Here is a 20,864-nt window from a genome sequence, read left to right on the forward strand (position 1 = left end):
CGGTACGTCAAAGATCTCTTCCCAACTATTTTGCAATCTATATGGGACGGCTGTCAATCCTTTGGTCCTTAAGTGAAACTGATATACTTTTTTATTTATCACAGTTTTCCTTAACCAATTGTGTTCTTTAATGCAAGGCCGACAGACAAGTTCCTTACTTTCTCCCCCTTCCACTTTCCTCTTCCACTTTTGCGGTAAGGCTGCAATTATTTGGTTGTAATTTTGGGTAGAGCAGACATTTCCATATGTTTTTGTTAGCTGCATGTGCGACATAACTCCACCAGTCCTACCGATGATATCATTTACGAAGATTATACCTTTTTTAAACATTCTGTCAAAAAATTAAGTTTTTTTTTCAATTAGTATATTTGAATTTAACCACAATATTTGTTGCATTATTTGTTCTGTCGTTTCTGGAGGATTAAATTGAAATTGCAACCAACTTTCTATGGCTTGTTTTAGAAATAGTGATATTTGGGAGATTATTTCCTTTTCAAATAACTGAAAGTGAGAGGTTGTAATCTGAATAAAGGGAAAAAGGCCTTTCTTGAACATTGGGTGAGACAATCTTACTAATTTGCTTGAGAACCAGTTCGGATTTAAGTATAACGTTTGTATGACTGAAGCTTTTAGTGATAGGTCTAATGCTTTAATATTTAATAATTTCTGTCCTCCGAATTCATATTCATTATATAAATATGCCCTTTTAATTTTGTCTGGCTTGCCGTTCCAAATAAAATTGAATATTTTTTTCTCATATAATTTAAAAAACTGTTCGCTAGGCGTCGGCAAGACCATAAGCAAATAGGTAAACTGGGATAATACTAAAGAGTTAATCAGGGTGATCTTTCCACAAATTGACAGGTATTTTCCTTTCCATGGTAGTAAGATCTTATCTATTTTTGCTTTAACTTTCTATTAAAATGTATTGAAGTGAGATCATTTATTTCCTTTGGGATATGTATTCCGAGTATATCCACATCACCATCAGACCATTTTATTGGTAAACTACATGGTAATGTAAAAATTGTATTTTTTAGTGATCCAATACGTAATATAGTACATTTGTCATAATTTGGTTGTAATCCAGAGAGGTTAGAAAATGTATCTAGATCCTCTATGAGGCTGTGGAGGGATTCTAGTTGTGGATTTAAAAGAAAACATGAATCATCAGTGTACAATGACACCTTTGTTTTTAAGCCCTGTATTTCTAATCCTCTGATATTATTATTGGATCTGATTTTAATAGCTAACATCTCGATGGCCACAATAAATAGATATGCCGATAGTGGACAACCTTGTTTCACTCCTCTTGACAGTTTAAAACTTTCTGAGAAATAGCCATTATTTACTATTTTACACCTAGGGTTACTATACATGATTTTGACCCATTTTATAAGAGATTCTCCAAAATTGAAATGCTCCAGGCATTTATATATAAACCCCAGTCAAACTTTATCAAATGCCTTTTCGAAGTCTGCTATGAATAGCAGGTCTGGTTTCCCATATTTTCCATAGTGTTCTATTGTTTCCAATACTTGTCTTATATTATCTCCAATGTATCTTCCATGTAAAAAAAACCTGTCTGATTAGAATGAATAATATCCGACAATACCTTTTTAATTCTATGCGCTATACATTTTGCTAGGATTTTTGCATCACAACACTGAAGTGTAAGGGGCCTCCAATTTTGTAAATGGACTGGATCTTTATATTTTCCACTTGTATCCTGTTTCAGTAATAATGAGATCAGACCTTCTTCTTGAGTGTCAGATAATCTACCATTTACATAGGAGTGGTTAAAACATGCTAATAACGGTCCTCTTAGTATATCAAAAAAGGTTTGGTATACCTCGACTGGTATGCCATCCAACCCTGGAGTTTTCCCGGACTTAAAGTCTTTAATTGCATCCAGAAGTTCCTCCTCTGTAATTTCACCTTCACATGAGTCTTTCTGTGTGGCTGTTAATTTGACATTATCAATAGAAAAAAATTCTCTACAATTAGCTTCAGTTAGAGGAGATGGAGGCGACTGAAAAGAAAACATATGCTTAAAGTACTTTGTTTCTTCCTTCAAAATATCATTTGGTGAATTATGGGTGACTCTGTCAATTGTAACCAGTATCATTAAGTTCTTTTTGGTAGCATTCCTATGTTGAAGATTAAAATATAATTTTGTGCATTTTTCCCCATATTCCATCCAGTTTGCTTTATTTTTATAATATATTACACTTGATCTTTCTTGAATAAGGTTCCCCATTTATTTTTGTTTTTCCTCTAATTTATTCTGAGCCTCTATGTTACAGTTTTTATTGCCATCTATCTGTTCTGTTAGACTTTCTATTTCCTTTCTTAGTATAAACTCTTTTGACCTAAATTGCTTTTGTTTTCGAGATGAGTACTGAATTGCATGGCCTCTAAAGGCACATTTAAAGGTGTCCCATACAATAAGGGGATTCGCTGTACCTATGTTATGTTGGAAAAAGTCAGTTATAAATTCCTTTGTTCTAATTATAAATAAATTATCATCCAATAGGCTTTGATAAAATTTCCAATATCCTCGCCCACGTGGAAATTCAGTAAGAGTAATGTATATGCCAATTATATGATGGTCCGACCGCATTCTGTCCCCTATCAACACTTTTTTTTACTTTTGGTGCCAACGAGAATGAGATAAGAAAGAAGTCAAGACGACTAGCTTGATTGAGTCTCCGCCATGTATATCTCACTAGATCAGGATATTTAAGCCTCCATATATCTACTAGTTCTAATGTATCCATGACATTCACAATTTCCTTAAGAGCATGTGGGTGATTGTTTTTGGTGTGATTTCCTTTACGGTCCATTGAGCTATTTAAAACAGTATTATAATCCCCCACCATAATAATATTGTCTTGAGTTGCTTGCAGGATTGATAATGTATTATATATATTGTCAAAGAATTGTGGATCATCATTATTTGGTCCGTAAAGGTTAATGAGCCATATATGTTTATGGTCCAATAACATATTTAAAATAATCCATCTACCTTGCGTATCTATTTGGATAATTTGCACATTCGGATCGAAATTACTATTAATTAATATCATCACCCCTTTTGAATTTCTTTGCCCATGGGAGAAGTATATTCCCCCCCCCCCCATTCTTTTTTCCACGCTACTTCATCTCGAATTGTTGAATGAGTTTCCTGTATACAATAGATATTTGAATTGTTGAATATGAGGTCTATCTGGTGTGAGACAAGGCACAACAAGTGAGAGAATGGTGCTGAAGCGCGGAATCGAGGGTGTATGATAGGCAGCCTTGTCTTTCCCATGTTTCATGAGCTGAAATAAAAGATCCCAGAAATGTTCCATACACACAAAAAGCTTATTTCTCTCAAATTTTGTGCACAAATTTGTTTACATCCCTGTTAGTGAGCATTTCTCAATTGCCAAGATAATCCATCCACCTGACAGGTGTGGCATATCAATAAGCTGATTAAACAGCATGATCATTACACAGGTGCACCTTGTGCTGGGGACAATAAAAGGCTACTCTAAAATGTGCCGTTTTGTCACAATGCCACATATATCTCAAGTTTTGAGGGAGCGTGCAATTGGAATGGTGACTGTAGGAATGTCCACCCGAGCTGTTGCCAGAGAATTAAATGTTAATTTTTCTACCATAAGCCGACACCAACGTAATTTTAGATAATTTGGCAATACGTCCAACTGACCTCACAACCGCAGACACAACCCCCCTACCTTGTCACAAAATAACTGATTAGCTCAAATGCATTAAGAAGGAAAGAAATTCCACAAATTAAATTGTTAAGAAGGCACACCTGTTAATTGAAACGCATCCCAGGTGACGACCTCATGAAGCTGGTTGAGGGAATGCCAAGAATGTGCAAAGCTGTCATCAAGGCAAAGGGTGGCTACTTTGAAGAATCTCAAATATAAAATATATTTTGATTTGTTTAACACTTTTTTGGTTACTACATGATTACATATGTGTAATTTCATAGTTTTGATGTCTTCACTATTATTCTATAATGTAGAAAATAGTAAAATATAGAAAACCCTGGAATGAGTAGGTGTGTCCAAACCTTTGACTGGTACTGTACATATGAGATGAGTAAAGTAGTATGTAAACATGATTAAAGTGGCCAGTGTTCCATTATTAAAGTGGTCAGTGATTCCATGTCTATGTATATGGGGCAGCAGCCTCTAAGGTGCAGGGTTGAGTAACCGGGTGATAGCCGACTAGTGATGGCTATTTAACAGTCTGATGGCCTTGAGATAGAAGCAGTTTTTCAGTCTCTCGGTCCCAGCTTTGATGCACCTGTACTGACCTCGCCTTCTGGATGATAGCAGGGTGAACAGGCCTTGGCTCGGGTGGTTGATGTCCTTGATGATCTTTTTGGCCTTCCTGTGACATCGGGTGATGTAGGTGTCCTGGAGGGCAAGCAGTGTGCCCCCGGTGATGTGTTGGGCAGACCGCACCACCCTCTGGAGAGCCGTGCAGTTGCCGTACCAGGCGGTGATAGCCCGACAGGATGCTCTCAGTTGTGCGTCTGTAAAAGTTTCTGAGGGGCCAAGACAAATTTCTTCAGCCTCCAGCAGTCAACGTTGTGAAAAGGGTGCCCCATGGTGGCGGTGGGGTTATGGTATGGGCAGGCATAAGCTACGGACAATGAACACAACTCTATTTTGTCGATGGCCATCTGAATGCACAGAGATACCGTAACGAGATTCTGAGGCCCATTGTCGTGCTATTCATCCACCGCCATCACCTCATGTTTCAGCATGATAATGCACAGCCCCATGTCCCAAAGATCTGTACTTCCAATGAAGATCAAGCATTATTTGACTCCAGGAGTGAATGATGTCTCCTCGATAGGGCAGAATGCTTCCTCCTCTGGTCGTCTGGTTTAATTTGACATCTCTCTTGTAAGCCACTATGTGTAGATCCCTGTGTTCAAATTGGCTTGGCAAGAATGGGGACTATTAGGGACAATTAGGCTCAGTCTTTATAGAGGAGTTGTTATAGTTGAGAGGTGCCAGATGAAAGGCTCAGTTATATCCCTCCTGCCACCGTAGAGAAAATGTATCACCCACAATTATGTCCTAAATGACCTGTCATCAAGTGGAGAGGGCTATTGATTGGTTGGTTTCCTTCCTCTGACATGATGTTTCAGGCAGCTCAAAGTGAGTATGTCTGTCTAGAGAGAGAGAGAGACGGGGAGAGAGAGAGACGGGGAGAGAGAGAGAGAGAGAGAGAGAGAGAGAGAGAGAGAGAGAGAGACGGGGAGAGAGAGAGACGGGGAGAGAGAGAGAGAGAGAGAGAGAGAGAGAGAGAGAGAGAGACGGGGGAGAGAGAGAGAAAGAGAGAGAGAGAGACAGAGAGAGAGACAGAGAGAGAGAGAGAGAGACGGGGAGAGAGAGAGAGAGAGACAGAGAGAGAGAGACAGAGAGAGACAGAGAGAGAGAGAGACAGAGAGAGAGACAGAGAGAGACAGAGAGAGAGAGAAAGAGAAAGAGAGAGAGTGAGAGAGAACAAGAGAGAGAGAGAGAGAGGGAGAGAGAGAGAGAGAGTGAGAGAGAACAAGAGAGAGAGTGAGGGAGAACGAGAGAGAGAGAGAGAGAGACGGGGAGAAGAGGGGAGAAGAGGGGAGAAAGAGAAAAGGTTAAGCATCTCTCAGAAAGAACCCAGAGACAGAACAGAAAAATGGGCAGAGTTACATTTTAGTCATTTAGCAGACGCTCTTATCCAGAGCGACTTACAGGAGCAATTAGGGTTAAGTGCCTTGCTCAAGGGCACATCGACAGATTTGTTCACCTAGTCGGCAGTGTTTGGTAATATGCAGCCATGTCAAGCTGTTGGTGGTTGGTTAAAGTGCAGTGTTTGGTAATATATAGCCATGTCAAGCTGTTGGTGGTTGGTTAAAGTGCAGTGTTTGGTAATATGTAGCCATGTCAAGCTGTTGGTGGTTGGTTAAAGTGCAGTGTTTGGTAATATGTAGCCAAACACTGCCCCTCTCCCCTCCTCCCCTGCCTCTCTCCCCTTCCATAGCCTCCCCCTCTCCCCTCCCCTCTCCCCTACCCCTCTCCCCTACCCCTCTCCCCTCCTCCTCTGCCACTCTCCCATTCCATAGCCTCCCCCTCTCCCCTCCCCTCTCCCCTCCTCCCCCCTACCCCTCTCCCCTCCTCCCCTGCCTCTCTCCCTCCTCCCCCTACCCCTCCCCCTCCCCCTCTCCCCTCCTCCCCTGCCTCTCTCCCCTCCTGCCCTGCCTCTCTCCCCTTCCATAGCCTCCCCTCTCCCCTCTCCCCTCCCCTACCCCTCTCCCCTCCTCCCCTCTCCCCTTCCAAAGCCAGACCTTCTCCCCATCACCCCTGCCACTCTCTGTTATAAATTGATTTGCATTTTAATGAGGGAAATAAGTATTTGACCCCTCTGCAAAACATGACTTAGTACTTGGTGGCAAAACCCTTGTTGGCAATCACAGAGGTCAGACGTTTCTTGTAGTTGGCCACCAGGTTTGTACACATCTCAGGAGGGATTTTGTCCCACTCCTCTTTGCAGATCTTCTCCAAGTCATTAAGGTTTCGAGGCTGATGTTTGGCAACTCGAACCTTCAGCTCCCTCCACAGATTTTCTATGGGATTAAGGTCTGGAGACTGGCTAGGCCACCCCAGGACCTTAATATGTCTCTTCTTGAGCCACTCATTTGTTGCCTTGGCCATGTTTTGGGGAAGGAAGCAGGTTCTCACCCAAGATTTGACGGTACATGGCCAAGTCCATCGTCCCTTTGATGCGGTGAAGTTGTCCTGTCCCCTTAGCAGAAAAACACCCCCAAAGCATAATGTTTCCACCTCCATGTTTGACGGTGGGGATGGTGTTCTTGGGGTCATAGGCAGCATTCCTCCTCCTCCAAACACGGCGAGTTGAGTTGATGCCAAAGAGCTCCATTTTGGTCTCATCTGACCACAACACTTTCACCCAGTTCTCCTCTGAATCATTCAGATGTTCATTGGCAAACTTCAGACGGGCATGTATATGTGCTTTCTTGAGCAGGGGGACCTTGCGGGTGCTGCAGGATTTCAGTCCTTCACGGCGTAGTGTGTTACCAATTGTTTTCTTGGTGACTATGGTCCCAGCTGCCTTGAGATCATTGACAAGATCCTCCCGTGTAGTTCTGGGCTGATTCCTCACCGTTCTCATGATCATTGCAACTCCACGAGGTGAGATCTTGCATGGAGCCCCAGGCCGAGGGAGATTGACAGTTCTTTTGTGTTTCTTCCATTTGCTAATAATAACTGTTGTCACCTTCTCACCAAGCTGCTTGGCGATGGTCTTGTAGCCCATTCCAGCCTTGTGTAGGTCTACAATCTTGTCCCTGACATCCTTGGAGAGCTCTTTGGTCTTGGCCATGGTGGAGAGTTTGGAATCTGATTGATTGCTTCTGTGGACAGGTGTCTTTTATACAGGTAACAAACTGAGATTAGGAGCACTCCCTTTAAGAGTGTGCTCCTAATCTCAGCTCGTTACCTGTATAAAAGACACATGGGAGCCAGAAATCTTTCTGATTGAGAGGGGGTCAAATACTTATTTCCCTCATTAAAATGCAAATCAATTTATAACATTTTTGACATGCATTTTTTTCTGGATTTTTTTGTTGTTATTCTGTCTCTCACTGTTCAAATAAACCTACCATTAAAATTATAGACTGATCATGTCTTTGTCAGTGGGCAAACGTACAAAATCAGCAGGGGATCAAATACTTTTTCCCCTCACTGTATACCTGGCGATTAGGAGCTGTATGATGCATAATGATGAACACACGAGCTATGAGTGAATTGGAAACATATGCCTCTCGATCCCTGAAACATTAAACATTTCAAACAGCCTTCCTCCCACGGCACTGAACCAGATAAAAGAGTGTTGTCACTGTAAGCCCTTCGGAAATGACCACTGCTGTTGGTTTTAATACTACACCATAGCAGCGGTAGTGTCAAACCGAATAATGATGTCATATATCTCAAGAACAAATGAGAACGTTAAAGATACAATCTGTCATCTGAAAATAAATAGGAACACATTTAAGGGTCAGGGGTTCAGGTGTTGGGTCATTCCATGTTTGACTGGCTCAATGAGCTGTGGCCTGGTAGTTCATTGTCCGTGGGTGTAACCAATGAGCTGTGGCCTGGTAGTTCATTGGCCGTGGGTGTAACCAATGAGCTGTGGCCTGGTAGTTCATTGGCCGTGGGTGTAACCAATGAGCTGTGGCCTGGTAGTTCATTGGCCGTGGGTGTAACCAATGAGCTGTGGCCTGGTAGTTCGTTGGCCGTGGGTGTAACCAATGAGCTGTGGCCTGGTAGTTCATTGGCCGTGGGTGTAACCAATGAGCTGTGGCCTGGTAGTTCGTTGGCCGTGGGTGTAACCAATGAGCTGTGGCCTGGTAGTTCATTGGCCGTGGGTGTAACCAATGAGCTGTGGCCTGGTAGTTCATTGGCCGTGGGTGTAACCAATGAGCTGTGGCCTGGTAGTTCATTGGCCGTGGGTGTAACCAATGAGCTGTGGCCTGGTAGTTCGTTGGCCGTGGGTGTAACCAATGAGCTGTGGCCTGGTAGTTCGTTGGCCGTGGGTGTAACCAATGAGCTGTGGCCTGGTAGTTCGTTGGCCGTGGGTGTAACCAATGAGCTGTGGCCTGGTAGTTCATTGGCCGTGGGTGTAACAGTGTAATACAGTCATATTAACTGTTGCTCTGAGGTGTAGTGGCTGAACCAATCAATCTGGAACTGGTCAGCACCTTCACAGAAGAGTCCCTCCCTTGTCTGTGGAGGCCACACATTTACATTTTACATTTACATTTACGTCATTTAGCAGACGCTCTTATCCAGAGCGACTTACAAATAGGTGCATTCACCTTATAGCCAGTGGGATAACCATGGCGTGTTATATTTATAGAAGCTTTCTGTGTCTGAGGCTGACTTTGGAATACCTTAATCAGAGAATTACTGAGACAGTCTGTGAAAATGTTCACCATGATTGATTTCTGTAAAATATATATTTTTTCCTTTAAACTCTACTGCACCTATTCAAAAACGGTCAATTTATAATTTCATCTCATCAAAATAGTTCCTTCAAGCCAAACGCTCCTAAAGAACGATTCCTCAATTATTATCAATGAACTCTATATCCTCCTCCTGTCTCCTCCTGCAGTCTCCTCCTGCAGTCTCCTCCTGCAGTCTCCTCCAAGGTATAGATTTCCTCTCAGGACAGTATTGCTGAACTCTATATCCTCCTCCTGTCTCCTCCTACAGTCTCCTCCTCCTGTCTCCTCCTGCAGTCTCCTCCTCCTGTCTCCTCCAAGGTATAGATTTCCTCTCAGGACAGTATTGCTGAACTCTATATCCTCCTCCAGTCTCCTCCAAGGTATAGATTTCCTCTCAGGACAGTATTGCTCTATATCCTCCTCCTGTCTCCTCCTGCAGTCTCCTCCTCCAGTCTCCTCCAAGGTATAGATTTCCTCTCAGGACAGTATTGCTCTATATCCTCCTCCTGTCTCCTCCTACAGTCTCCTCCTGCAGTCTCCTCCAAGGTATAGATTTCCTCTCAGGACAGTATTGCTCTATATCCTCCTCCTGTCTCCTCCAAGGTATAGATTTCCTCTCAGGACAGTATTGCTGAACTCTATATCCTCCTCCTGTCTCCTCCAAGGTATAGATTTCCTCTCAGGACAGTATTGCTGAACTCTATATCCTCCTCCAGTCTCCTCCAAGGTATAGATTTCCTCTCAGGACAGTATTGCTCTATATCCTCCTCCTGTCTCCTCCTACAGTCTCCACCTGCAGTCTCCTCCTCCTGTCTCCTCCAAGGTATAGATTTCCTCTCAGGACAGTATTGCTGAACGAGCACTTCTTATTGACACGCTGCAGCTTTCCCATGTATTGATATATCCACTTAGAGAGCAGTGGCTGCATACCATGCATTCATTTAGGGAGGGAGAGAGAGAGGGGGAGAGAGAGAAGGGGAGAGAGAGGGAGAAAGAGAGGGAGAGAGAGAAGGGGAGAGAGAGAAGGGGAGAGGGAGAAGGGGAGAGAGAGATAAGGGGAGAGAGAGAGAGCGAGAGGGAGAGAGAGAGAGAGAGAGAGAGAGAGAGAGAGAGAGAGAGGAAAGATAGAGAGAAAGAAGGGTGTGTGTGGACCATTCTGTAGCAGGCTATATATATTGTTATTATTATATTACATAGGTTATATTTTATTATTAAATATACACAGGGTATACAGTGAATTCAGAAATTATTCAGAGCGCTTCACTTTTTCCACATTTTGTTACCTTGCAGCCTTATTCTAAAATTGATTAAATTATGTTTTTTCCTCATCAATCTCCACACAATACCCCAAGCGAAAACAGGTTTTTAGAAATTTTTGCAATAGTATTACAAATAAAAAACAGAAATACCATATTTACATAAGTATTCAGAGCCTTTGCTATGAGACTCAAAATTGAGCTCAGGTGCATCCTGTCTCCATAATTTTGGCTAATTTATTTTTAAAAAACGGAAATACCTTTTTTACATAAGTATTCAGACCCTTTACTCAGTACTTTGTTGAAGCACCTTTGGCAGTGATTACAGCCTTGAGTCTTCTTGGGTATGACGCTAAAAGCTTGGCACACCTGTATTTGGGGAGTTTCTCCTATTCTTCTCTGCAGAACCTCTCAAGCTCTGTCAGATTGAATGGGGAGCGTCGCTGCACAGCTATTTTCAGGTCTCTCCAGAGATGTTGGATGCGATTCAAGTCTGGGCTCTGGCTGGGCCACTCAAGGACATTCAGAGACTTGTCCCGAAGCCACTCCTGCGTTGTCTTGGCTGTGTGCTTAGGGTCATTGTCCTGTTGGAAGATGAACCTTCGCCCCAGTCTGAGGTCCTGAGCGCTCCGGAGCAGGTTTTCATCAAGTATCTCTCTGTACTTTGCTCCGTTCGTCTTTCCCTCGATCCTGACTAGTCTCCCAGTCCTTGCCGCTGAAAAACATCCCCACAGCATGATGCTGTCACCACCATGCTTCACCGTAGGGATGGTGCCAGGTTTCCTCCAGACGTGACGCTTGGCATTCAGGCCAAAGAGTTCAATCTTGGTTTCAACAGACCAGATAATCTTGTTTCTCATGGTCTGACAGTCTTTAGGTGCCTTTTGGCAAACTCCAAGCGGGCTGTCATGTGCCTTTTACTTAGGAGTGGCTTCCGTCTGGCCACTCTACCATAAAGGCCTGATTGGTGGAGTGCTGCAGAGATGGTTGTCCTTCTGGAAGGTTCTCCCATCTCCACAGAGGAACAATGGAGCTCTATCAGAGTGACCATTGGGTTCTTGGTCACCTCCCTGACCAAGGCCCTTCTCCCCCGAGCGGCCAGCTCTAGGAAGAGTCTTGGTGTTTCCAAACTTCTTCCATTTAAGAATGATGGAGGCCACTTTGTTCTTGGGGACCTTCAATGCTGCAGACATTTTTTGGGACCTTATATAGACAGTTGTGTGCCTTTCCAAATAATGTCCAATTAATTGAATTTACCACAGGTGGACTCCAATCAAGTTGTAGAAACATCTCAAGGATTATCAATGGAAACAGGATGCAACTGAGCTCAATTTCGAGTCTCATAGCAAAGGGTCTGAATAGTTATGGAAATAAGGTATTTCTGTTTTTTATTGGTACAAAATTTGCAACATTTTCTAAATACCTGTTTTCACTTTGTCATTATGGGGTATTGTATGTAGATTTTTTATATATTTTTTTTAAAGTCAATTTTAGAATAAGGCTGAAATGTAACAGAATGTGGAAAAAATCAAGGGGTCTGAATACTCTCCGAAGGCTTTGTATTAGACAGGTTAGTGTTTTTACCATGAATCTTGTTCTGGAGGAAGCTCTGCAGAGTGGTCCCTAGCTGGGCCAGCCACGAAGTCATACAATCTGAACCACACTGCTAACCCTAATGCCTAACCCTAACCCTAATGCCTAACCCTAACCTTAACCACACTGCTAACCCTAATGCCTAACCCTAACCTTAACCACACTGCTAACCCTAATGCCTAACCCTAACCTTAACCACACTGCTAACCCTAATGCCTAACCCTAACTTAAATTAAGACCAAAAAACATATTTTACAATATAGCCCATTTTTACTTTGCAGCTAGCCTATCTAAGGGGAAATCGCTCAGTTCTAACCAGGACAACCTTCTTTACATTCAGGCTCTAATGTCTGGGCTTAATGACCAGACTAAATGGATGAGCAGTGGTTGTACGCACGCACGCATGCACGCACACACACACACACACACACACACACACACACACACACACACACACACACACACACACACACACACACACAGGCTAAATGGATAAGCATTTGTAGCAGCCCAGTGCTGGTATTAAATATCTACAGACTAATGAGATAAATCTAACAATGGTGTTATAGTTATTGGAGCTGGTTGTGTGGGTGTGGGTGTGTGGGAGCTGGTTGTGTGTGGGTTTGAGTGTGTGGGAGCTGGTTGTGTGTGGGAGCTGGTTGTGTGTGGGAGCTGGTTGTATGTTGGTTTGAGTGTGTGGGAGCTGGTTGTGTGGGTGTGTGGGAGCTGGTTGTGTGTAGGTTTGAGTGTGTGGGAGCTGGTTGTGTGTGGGAGCTGGTTGTGTGTGGGTATGTGTGTGGGGGAGCTGGTTGTGTGTGGGTTTGAGTGTGTGGGAGCTGGTTGTGTGTGGGAGCTGGTTGTGTGTGGGTATGTGTGTGGGGGCGCTGGTTGTGTGTGGGTTTGAGTGTGTGGGAGCTGGTTGTGTGTGGGTTTGAGTGTGTGGGAGCTGGTTGTGTGTGGGTGTGTGTGTGTGGGAGCTGGTTGTGTGTGGGTTTGAGTGTGTGGGAGCTGGTTGTGTGGGTGTGTGTGGGAGCTGGTTGTGTGTGGGTTTGAGTGTGTGGGAGCTGGTTGTGTGTGGGTTTGAGTGTGGGTGTGTGGGAGCTGGTTGTGTGTGGGTTTGAGTGTGTGGGAGCTGGTTGTGTGTGGGTGTGTGGGAGCTGGTTGTGTGTGGGTGTGGGATCTGGTTGTGTGTGGGAGCTGGTTGTGTGGGTGTGTGTGGGAGATGGTTGTGTGTGGGTTTGAGTGTGTGGGAGCTGGTTGTGTGTGGGTTTGAGTGTGTGGGAGCTGGTTGTGTGGGTGTGTGTGGGAGCTGGTTGTGTGTGGGTTTGAGTGTGTGGGAGCTGGTTGTGTGGGTGTGTGTGGGAGCTGGTTGTGTGTGGGTTTGAGTGTGTGGGAGCTGGTTGTGTGTGGGAGCTGGTTGTGTGGGTGTGGGTGTGTTTGGGAGCTGGTTGTGTGTGTTTGAGTGTGTGGGAGCTGGTTGTGTGTGTTTGAGTGTGTGGGAGCTGGTTGTGTGGGTGTGGGTGGATGTGGGAGCTGGTTGTGTGTGGGTTTGAGTGTGTGGGAGCTGGTTGTGTGTGGGTGTGGGAGCTGGTTGTGTGGGTTTGAGTGTGTGGGAGCTGGTTGTGTGTGGGTTTGAGTGTGTGGGAGCTGGTTGTGTGGGTGTGTGTGGGAGATGGTTGTGTGTGGGTTTGAGTGTGTGGGAGCTGGTTGTGTGTGGGTTTGAGTGTGTGGGAGCTGGTTGTGTGGGTGTGTGTGGGAGCTGGTTGTGTGTGGGTTTGAGTGTGTGGGAGCTGGTTGTGTGGGTGTGTGTGGGAGCTGGTTGTGTGTGGGTTTGAGTGTGTGGGAGCTGGTTGTGTGTGGGAGCTGGTTGTGTGGGTGTGGGTGTGTTTGGGAGCTGGTTGTGTGTGTTTGAGTGTGTGGGAGCTGGTTGTGTGTGTTTGAGTGTGTGGGAGCTGGTTGTGTGGGTGTGGGTGGATGTGGGAGCTGGTTGTGTGTGGGTTTGAGTGTGTGTGGGAGCTGGTTGTGTGTGGGTGTGGGAGCTGGTTGTGTGGGTTTGAGTGTGTGGGAGCTGGTTGTGTGTGGGTTTGAGTGTGTGTGGGAGCTGGTGGTGTGTGGTGAAAAGCTATTCTGTGCTGCTCTGTAGCGCTCCCTGTAGCGTTACTAAGAGATTTAAACCCCACTACAGGCTGAATCCTAACTTTAACCCCACTACAGGCTGAATCCTAACTTTAACCCCACTACAGGCTGAATCCTAACTTTAACCCCACTACAGGCTGAATCCTAACTTTAACCCCACTACAGTCAAAACAAGTTCAAACAATTACATCACAACAAAACACAACAACAGCCTATATCATGAATACAACAATACACCATACAAGATATTATTACTATAGTATTACACATCTACAATATCAAATCTGCAGTATCACTACATTACAGTGTGTGTTGACTTCCAATCCGTGGTCATAAACCTTTACTAGTCCTGCTGGACATAAACCTTTACTAGTCCTGATGGGCATAAACCTTTACTAGTCCTGCTGGACATAAACCTTTACTAGTCCTGCTGGACATAAACCTTTACTAGTCCTGATGGACATAAACCTTTACTAGTCCTGATGGACATAAACCTTTACTAGTCCTGATGGACATAAACCTTTACTAGTCCTGCTGGTCATAAACCTTTACTAGTCCTGATGGGCATAAACCTTTACTAGTCCTGATGGACATAAACCTTTACTAGTCCTGATGGACATAAACCTTTACTAGTCCTGCTGGACATAAACCTTTACTAGTCCTGATGGACATAAACCTTTACTAGTCCTGATGGACATAAACCTTTACTAGTCCTGATGGACATAAACCTTTACTAGTCCTGATGGACATAAACCTTTACTAGTCCTGCTGGACATAAACCTTTACTAGTCCTGCTGGACATAAACCTTTACTAGTCCTGATGGACATAAACCTTTACTAGTCCTGATGGACATAAACCTTTACTAGTCCTGCTGGACATAAACCTTTACTAGTCCTGCTGGACATAAACCTTTACTAGTCCTGATGGACATAAACCTTTACTAGTCCTGATGGGCATAAACCTTTACTAGTCCTGCTGGACATAAACCTTTACTAGTCCTGATGGACATAAACCTTTACTAGTCCTGATGCCACTATGTATTTATACAGTTTGGCCAATGTCTCTTCTGTCTGCCTGGATCACTGCTCCCGCAACACTGACAGCTGTGTTGACATGACAACAGGGCCGGAGTTCCGAACCTTCAAATGGATCATGTGACAAAAGCATTAGTTTTGCTTGTAACTAGTTGCACAAAGTTGAAAGTTGTGACAGGATGCAACCAAGTTGTTCATTAGTTCCAGGGGGAATGTTTCACGAAGCAATCAAGAAGTAACTCAGTTGCAAGCAATTGAAATTGCAAGCTGTGTCGTCTAATGGCAGCCTAAGAATACGAGGCACTCCCTTTCTCTAACAACTCAATCACACCCTTTTATACCAACATCCACCCCCCTCATTACCCCCTCAACAGACATCTACCCTGCCCCCACCCCAATGGACATTTATCAAGCTGAATAACCACCACTACTTCCTACCCCACCAGACTTCAAATTGTCATCAGTTGTTACCTTGATGATGTAGAACACATCGCTAGAGAGTGGGCCAGACATTAGAATTAAAACTACGTTTAATAATTGTATTCAAAAGTGCAATTGCAAACCTAAAGTTGAGTCCAAATGTGTTGTCTCCCTTGCACTTTTCTTAAATAATGTCCTATTTCTTCTCAAATAAGTTGAAATTGAAAAAACCTTTGGTCTCCACACCTTGTTATTGTATTTTCCACATTGCAGAACCAATTTTATTTTTGTAAACCTACGTTTTACAACTTGCAAGTTTACTGGCCAAATTGCCAGTAGAAAGGTGTAGAAAGCTCATTAATGCTACAGTAAGCATTTGTCGGGATTTATCTTGGCCAAAGGCTGTGCAACCAAGTACTAGCTCTGGCCAAGCTATTTGTCTTTATTTTCTAAAAATAAAATTGTACATTTAAGGTTACAAAAATAACATTGGTTCTGCGATGTTGAAAATCCGATAACAAGATGTGGAGACCAAAGGTTTTTTTCAATTTCAACTTAATTGAGAAGAAATGGGGAATTATTTAAGAAAAGTGCAAGAGTGGCAATATACTTTGCCGCAATTGTATTCATATAGGTGATTGGTTTTGGACAAACAAATACATTTGTTTGCTTTTGCACTTTTGAATACAATCAATGTTCTGTTTTGTATATTATATTATATCAGTAGCAACATTGTCCTCATCTTTTTCTGGTTGTGGTTGATCATTTTCATAATTAGTAAAAAAAAAAAAAAAACTTTAATTCACTATGTTTTGTTGTTGTTAGATTATTAATTTGATTTAATTTGATTTGACAAACTCACAGAAAGGGACCGCCGAGTGCTGAAGCGCCTAGCACGTAAAAATGGTCTGTCCTCGGTTGCAACACTCACTACTGAGTTCCAAACTGCCTCTGGAAGCAACGTCAGCACAAGAACGGACCGTCAGGAGCTTCATGAAATGGGTTTCCATGGCCGAGCAGCCGCACACAAGCCTAAGATCACCATGCGCAATGCCAAGCGTCAGCTGGAGTGGTGTAACGCTCGCTGCCATTGGACTCTGGAGCAGTGGAAACGCGTTCTCTGGAGTGATGAATCACGCTTCACCATCTGGCAGTCCGACGGATGAATCTGGTTTTGGCGGATGCCAGGAGAACACTACCTGCCCCAATGCATAGTGCCAAATGTTTGGGGCTGTTTTTCATGGTTCGTGCTAGGCCCCTTAGTTCCAGTGAAGAGAAATCTTGTATTTATTTGTTGTTTTTATTTTATTTGAAATTGTACCCCATTTTTCTCCCCAATTTTGTGGTATCCAATTGGTAGTTACAGTCTTGTCCCATCGCTGCAACTCCCGTACGGACTCGGGAGAGGCGAAGGTCGAGAGCCGTGCGTCCTCTGAAACACAACCCAACCGAGCCGCACTGCTTCTTGACACAATGCCCGCTTAACCCGGAAGCCAGCCGCACCAATGTGTCAGAGGAAACACAGTACAGCGTGCACTGCGCCCGGCCCGCCACAGGAGTCGCTAGTGTGCGATGAGACAAGAACATAACCTGGACAACACTGGGCCAATTGTGCGCCACCCATGGGTCTCCCGGTCGCGGCCGGCTACGACAGAGCCTGGATTCGAACCAGGATCTCTAGTGGCACAGCTAGCGCTGCGATGCAGTGCCTTAGACCACTGCGCCACTCGGGAGGCCCCCCAGTGAAGGGAAATCTTAACTCTACAGCATACAATGACATTCTTGACGATTCTGTGCTTCCAACTTTGTGGCAACAGTTTGGGGAAGACCGTTTCCTGTTTCAGCATGACAATGCCCCTGTGAACAAAGCGAGGTCCATAGAAATGGTTTGTTGAGATCGGTTTGGAACAACATGACTTGCCTGCACAGAGCCCTGACCTCAACCCCATCGAGCACCTTTGAGATGAATTGGAACGCCGACTGCGAGCCAGGCCTAATCGGCCAACATCGGCGCCCGACCTCATTAATGCTTGTGGCTGAATGGAAGCAAGTCCCCGCAGCAATGTTCCAACATCTAGTGGAAAGCCTTCCCAGAAGAATGGAGGCTGTTATAGCAGCAAAGGGGGGACCAACTCCATATTAATGCCCTTGATTTTAGAATGAGATGTTCGACGAGCAGGTGTCCACATACTTTTGGTCATGTAGCGTATCTATAAGATGTGCCAAATAAATTCTCTCCAGCTGGGTTTTGGGTTAGCTAAGTGGCTAACGTTAGCTTGCAAATATATTATATTGCAATATTTCTTATTTTTTTCTATTTATTTTCTTTATTGTATTTTTATTTTAAAAAATGTATTGCTAGGTATAACTGCACTGTTGGAGCATTCCTCTGCACCTGCGATAACATCTGCAAATATGTGTACCTGACCAATAAACTTTGATTTGATGTGAAAACACAGAATCCTTCTCATTACTATAGTCAATTAGGTCACACGTGTTTTGAGCCGAGTTCGCTATTGGACAGAGCAGGGCACCTGGCTCACGCCCATGAAGCAGCCCGGTTCTAAATCGAATGCAATCAACTTTCAGTCGGTGCAAAACACACCAACGCGGGCAGATTAGTCGAACCCCCTCATTACTTAGATACGAGTTCTAAGGGAACGTTTGCGCGGTAAAGGGGTTGGTTGTTTGCCTGGCGTGTGATTGGTTTAATTAGCTACATTTAAACATTAATAGCATTATGATTGGTTATGATTTGAATAACAATGTATCAGCCTGTCTTGTTTGAGCGGTAAAGAGAAGAATGTTGCGGTAAAATATTGTTATGCATAGAGTTTTTTATTAGTTCATTTTTCAGTCGCCTGGTCGCACTTTAGAGCCCTGGATAGCAGTATGTGTGTGAAGTGAAATCAGGTCTTATCTATAGTGAAGTGAAATTGGGGCTTATCTGTAGAGAAGTGAAATCGGGGCTTATCTGTAGAGAAGTGAAATCGGGGCTTATCTGTAGTGAAGTGAAATCGGGGCTTATCTGTAGTGAAGTAAAATCAGGGCTTATCTGTAGTGAAGTAAAATCAGGGCTTATCTGTAGTGAAGTGAAATCAGGGCTTATCTGTAGTGAAGTGAAATCAGGGCTTATCTATAGTATTGTGTTTGGCTGAATGCCACGGTTGGTAATTCATTTGAAAGTGATACAGTGAACTGAAATACTGAGAGACAGAGTCTGCATTCCAAATAGCACCCTATTCCCTATAAAGTGCACTACTTTTGGCCAGGTGACATAGGGTCAAAAGTAGTGCACTATAAAGAGAAAAGGTTGCCATTTGGGACACCTCTGTGTTACTATTGCTTGACGGAGTTGCAGGGCTCCTCTCCTCTCTGCTAGACCCCACTAGGACCCCACAGGAATGGCCCCACAGGAATGGCCCTGATGTGTCTGTCTGTGAACACAGAGAGAGAGAGAAAGAGAGAGTGGATACGAAGAGAGCGAAAAAGAGAGAGAGAGATTGGAGACGGGGTGAGAGAGAGAGAGAGAGAGAGAGAGAGAGAGAGAGAGAGAGAGAGAGAGAGAGAGAGAGAGCGAGAGAGAGAGAGAGAGAGAGAGAGAGAGAGAGAGAGAGAGAGAGAGAGAGATTGGAGACGGGGTGAGAGAGAGAGAGAGAGAGAGAGAGAGAGAGAGAGAGAGAGAGAGAGATTTGAGAGGGGGCGAGAGAAAGAGAGTGGAGAGATAGAGATGGGAGAGGAGACGGGAGAGAGTCCATGAGTCGGTCTGTGAACCGGAAATGATACATGTTAACAGAACATTGCTTCCGACACACACACTGTCACACCTTCAAAGGGTCTGAGGCCTCACATAGAATAGGGATGTGTAGGCTGGTGTGTGTTCATATCCTGTGTTTTGGTTCATTTGTATATTTAGCTTTATCTTTAAAGATATTTAACTGGATATACATTGTTCTTCCTTTTCCCCTCTCTCTCTCTCTCTCTCTCTCTCTCTCTCTCTCTCTCTCTCTCTCTCTCTCTCTCTCTCTCTCTCTCTCTCTCTCTCTCTCTCTCTCTCTCTCTCTCTCTCTCTCTCTCTCTCTCTCTCTCTCTCTCTCTCTGTATCTCTCTCTGTCTCTCTGTCTCTCTCTCTCTCTCTCTCTCTCTCTCTCTCTCTCTCTCTCTCTCTCTCTCTCTCTCTCTCTCTCTCCTAGATTGTTAAAGAAGAAAGAGCAGGAGAAAGCAGAGGCCAAAGCCACACTACAAAGACAGAAGTCAGAGGTTCTGAGTGAAGAGGAGCTGGAGAGGATGAAGGAGGAGAGAGAGAGGTGAGATGGCTTATACTGTTACCCCTCTGGTCTGTCCATGATCTGCTACCCCTCTGGTCTGTCCATGATCTGTTACCCCTCTGGTCTGTCCATGATCTGTTACCCCTCTGGTCTGTCCATGATCTGTTACCCCTCTGGTCTGTACATGATCTGTTACCCCTCTGGTCTGTCCATGATCTGCTACCCCTCTGGTCTGTCCATGATCTGTTACCCCTCTGGTCTGTCCATGATCTGTTACCCCTCTGGTCTGTCCATGATCTGCTACCCCTCTGGTCTGTCCATGATCTGTTACCCCTCTGGTCTGTCCATGATCTGTTACCCCTCTGGTCTGTCCATGATCTGTTACCCCTCTGGTCTGTCCATGATCTGTTACCCCTCTGGTCTGTACATGATCTGTTACCCCTCTGGTCTGTCCATGATCTGTTACCCCTCTGGTCTGTCCATGATCTGCTACCCCTCTGGTCTGTCCATGATCTGCTACCCCTCTGGTCTGTCCATGATCTGTTACCCCTCTGGTCTGTCCATGATCTGCTACCCCTCTGGTCTGTCCATGATCTGCTACCCCTCTGGTCTGTCCATGATCTGCTACCCCTCTGGTCTGTCCATGATCTGTTACCCCTCTGGTCTGTCCATGATCTGTTACCCCTCTGGTCTGTCCATAATGTTACCCCTCTGGTCTGTCCATGATCTGTTACCCCTCTGGTCTGTACATGATCTGTTACCCCTCTGGTCTGTCCATGATCTGCTACCCCTCTGGTCTGTCCATGATCTGTTACCCCTCTGGTCTGTCCATGATCTGTTACCCCTCTGGTCTGTACATGATCTGTTACCCCTCTGGTCTGTCCATGATCTGTTACCCCTCTGGTCTGTCCATGATCTGCTACCCCTCTGGTCTGTCCATGATCTGCTACCCCTCTGGTCTGTCCATGATCTGCTACCCCTCTGGTCTGTCCATAATGTTACCCCTCTGGTCTGTCCATGATCTGTTACCCCTCTGGTCTGTACATGATCTGTTACCCCTCTGGTCTGTCCATGATCTGCTACCCCTCTGGTCTGTCCATGATCTGCTACCCCTCT

The 20,864-nt window shown here is 44.5% G+C and overlaps 1 protein-coding gene across 1 annotated transcript in view; it reads left to right on the forward strand.

Annotated features, from left to right (window-relative positions):
- Positions 1 to 20,864, forward strand: part of pard3bb (par-3 family cell polarity regulator beta b) — a 627,684-nt gene that overhangs the window by 425,447 nt on the left and 181,373 nt on the right. Inside the window, exon 18 of the mRNA XM_041843623.2 lies at positions 19,674 to 19,787. Within this exon, the coding sequence (XP_041699557.2) occupies positions 19,674 to 19,787 (114 nt within the window). The remainder of the gene's footprint in view (positions 1 to 19,673; positions 19,788 to 20,864) is intronic.

Source organism: Coregonus clupeaformis, chromosome 23 (genome assembly GCF_020615455.1).
Source record: "Coregonus clupeaformis isolate EN_2021a chromosome 23, ASM2061545v1, whole genome shotgun sequence".
In the NCBI taxonomy this organism is placed as follows: Eukaryota; Metazoa; Chordata; class Actinopteri; order Salmoniformes; family Salmonidae; genus Coregonus; species Coregonus clupeaformis.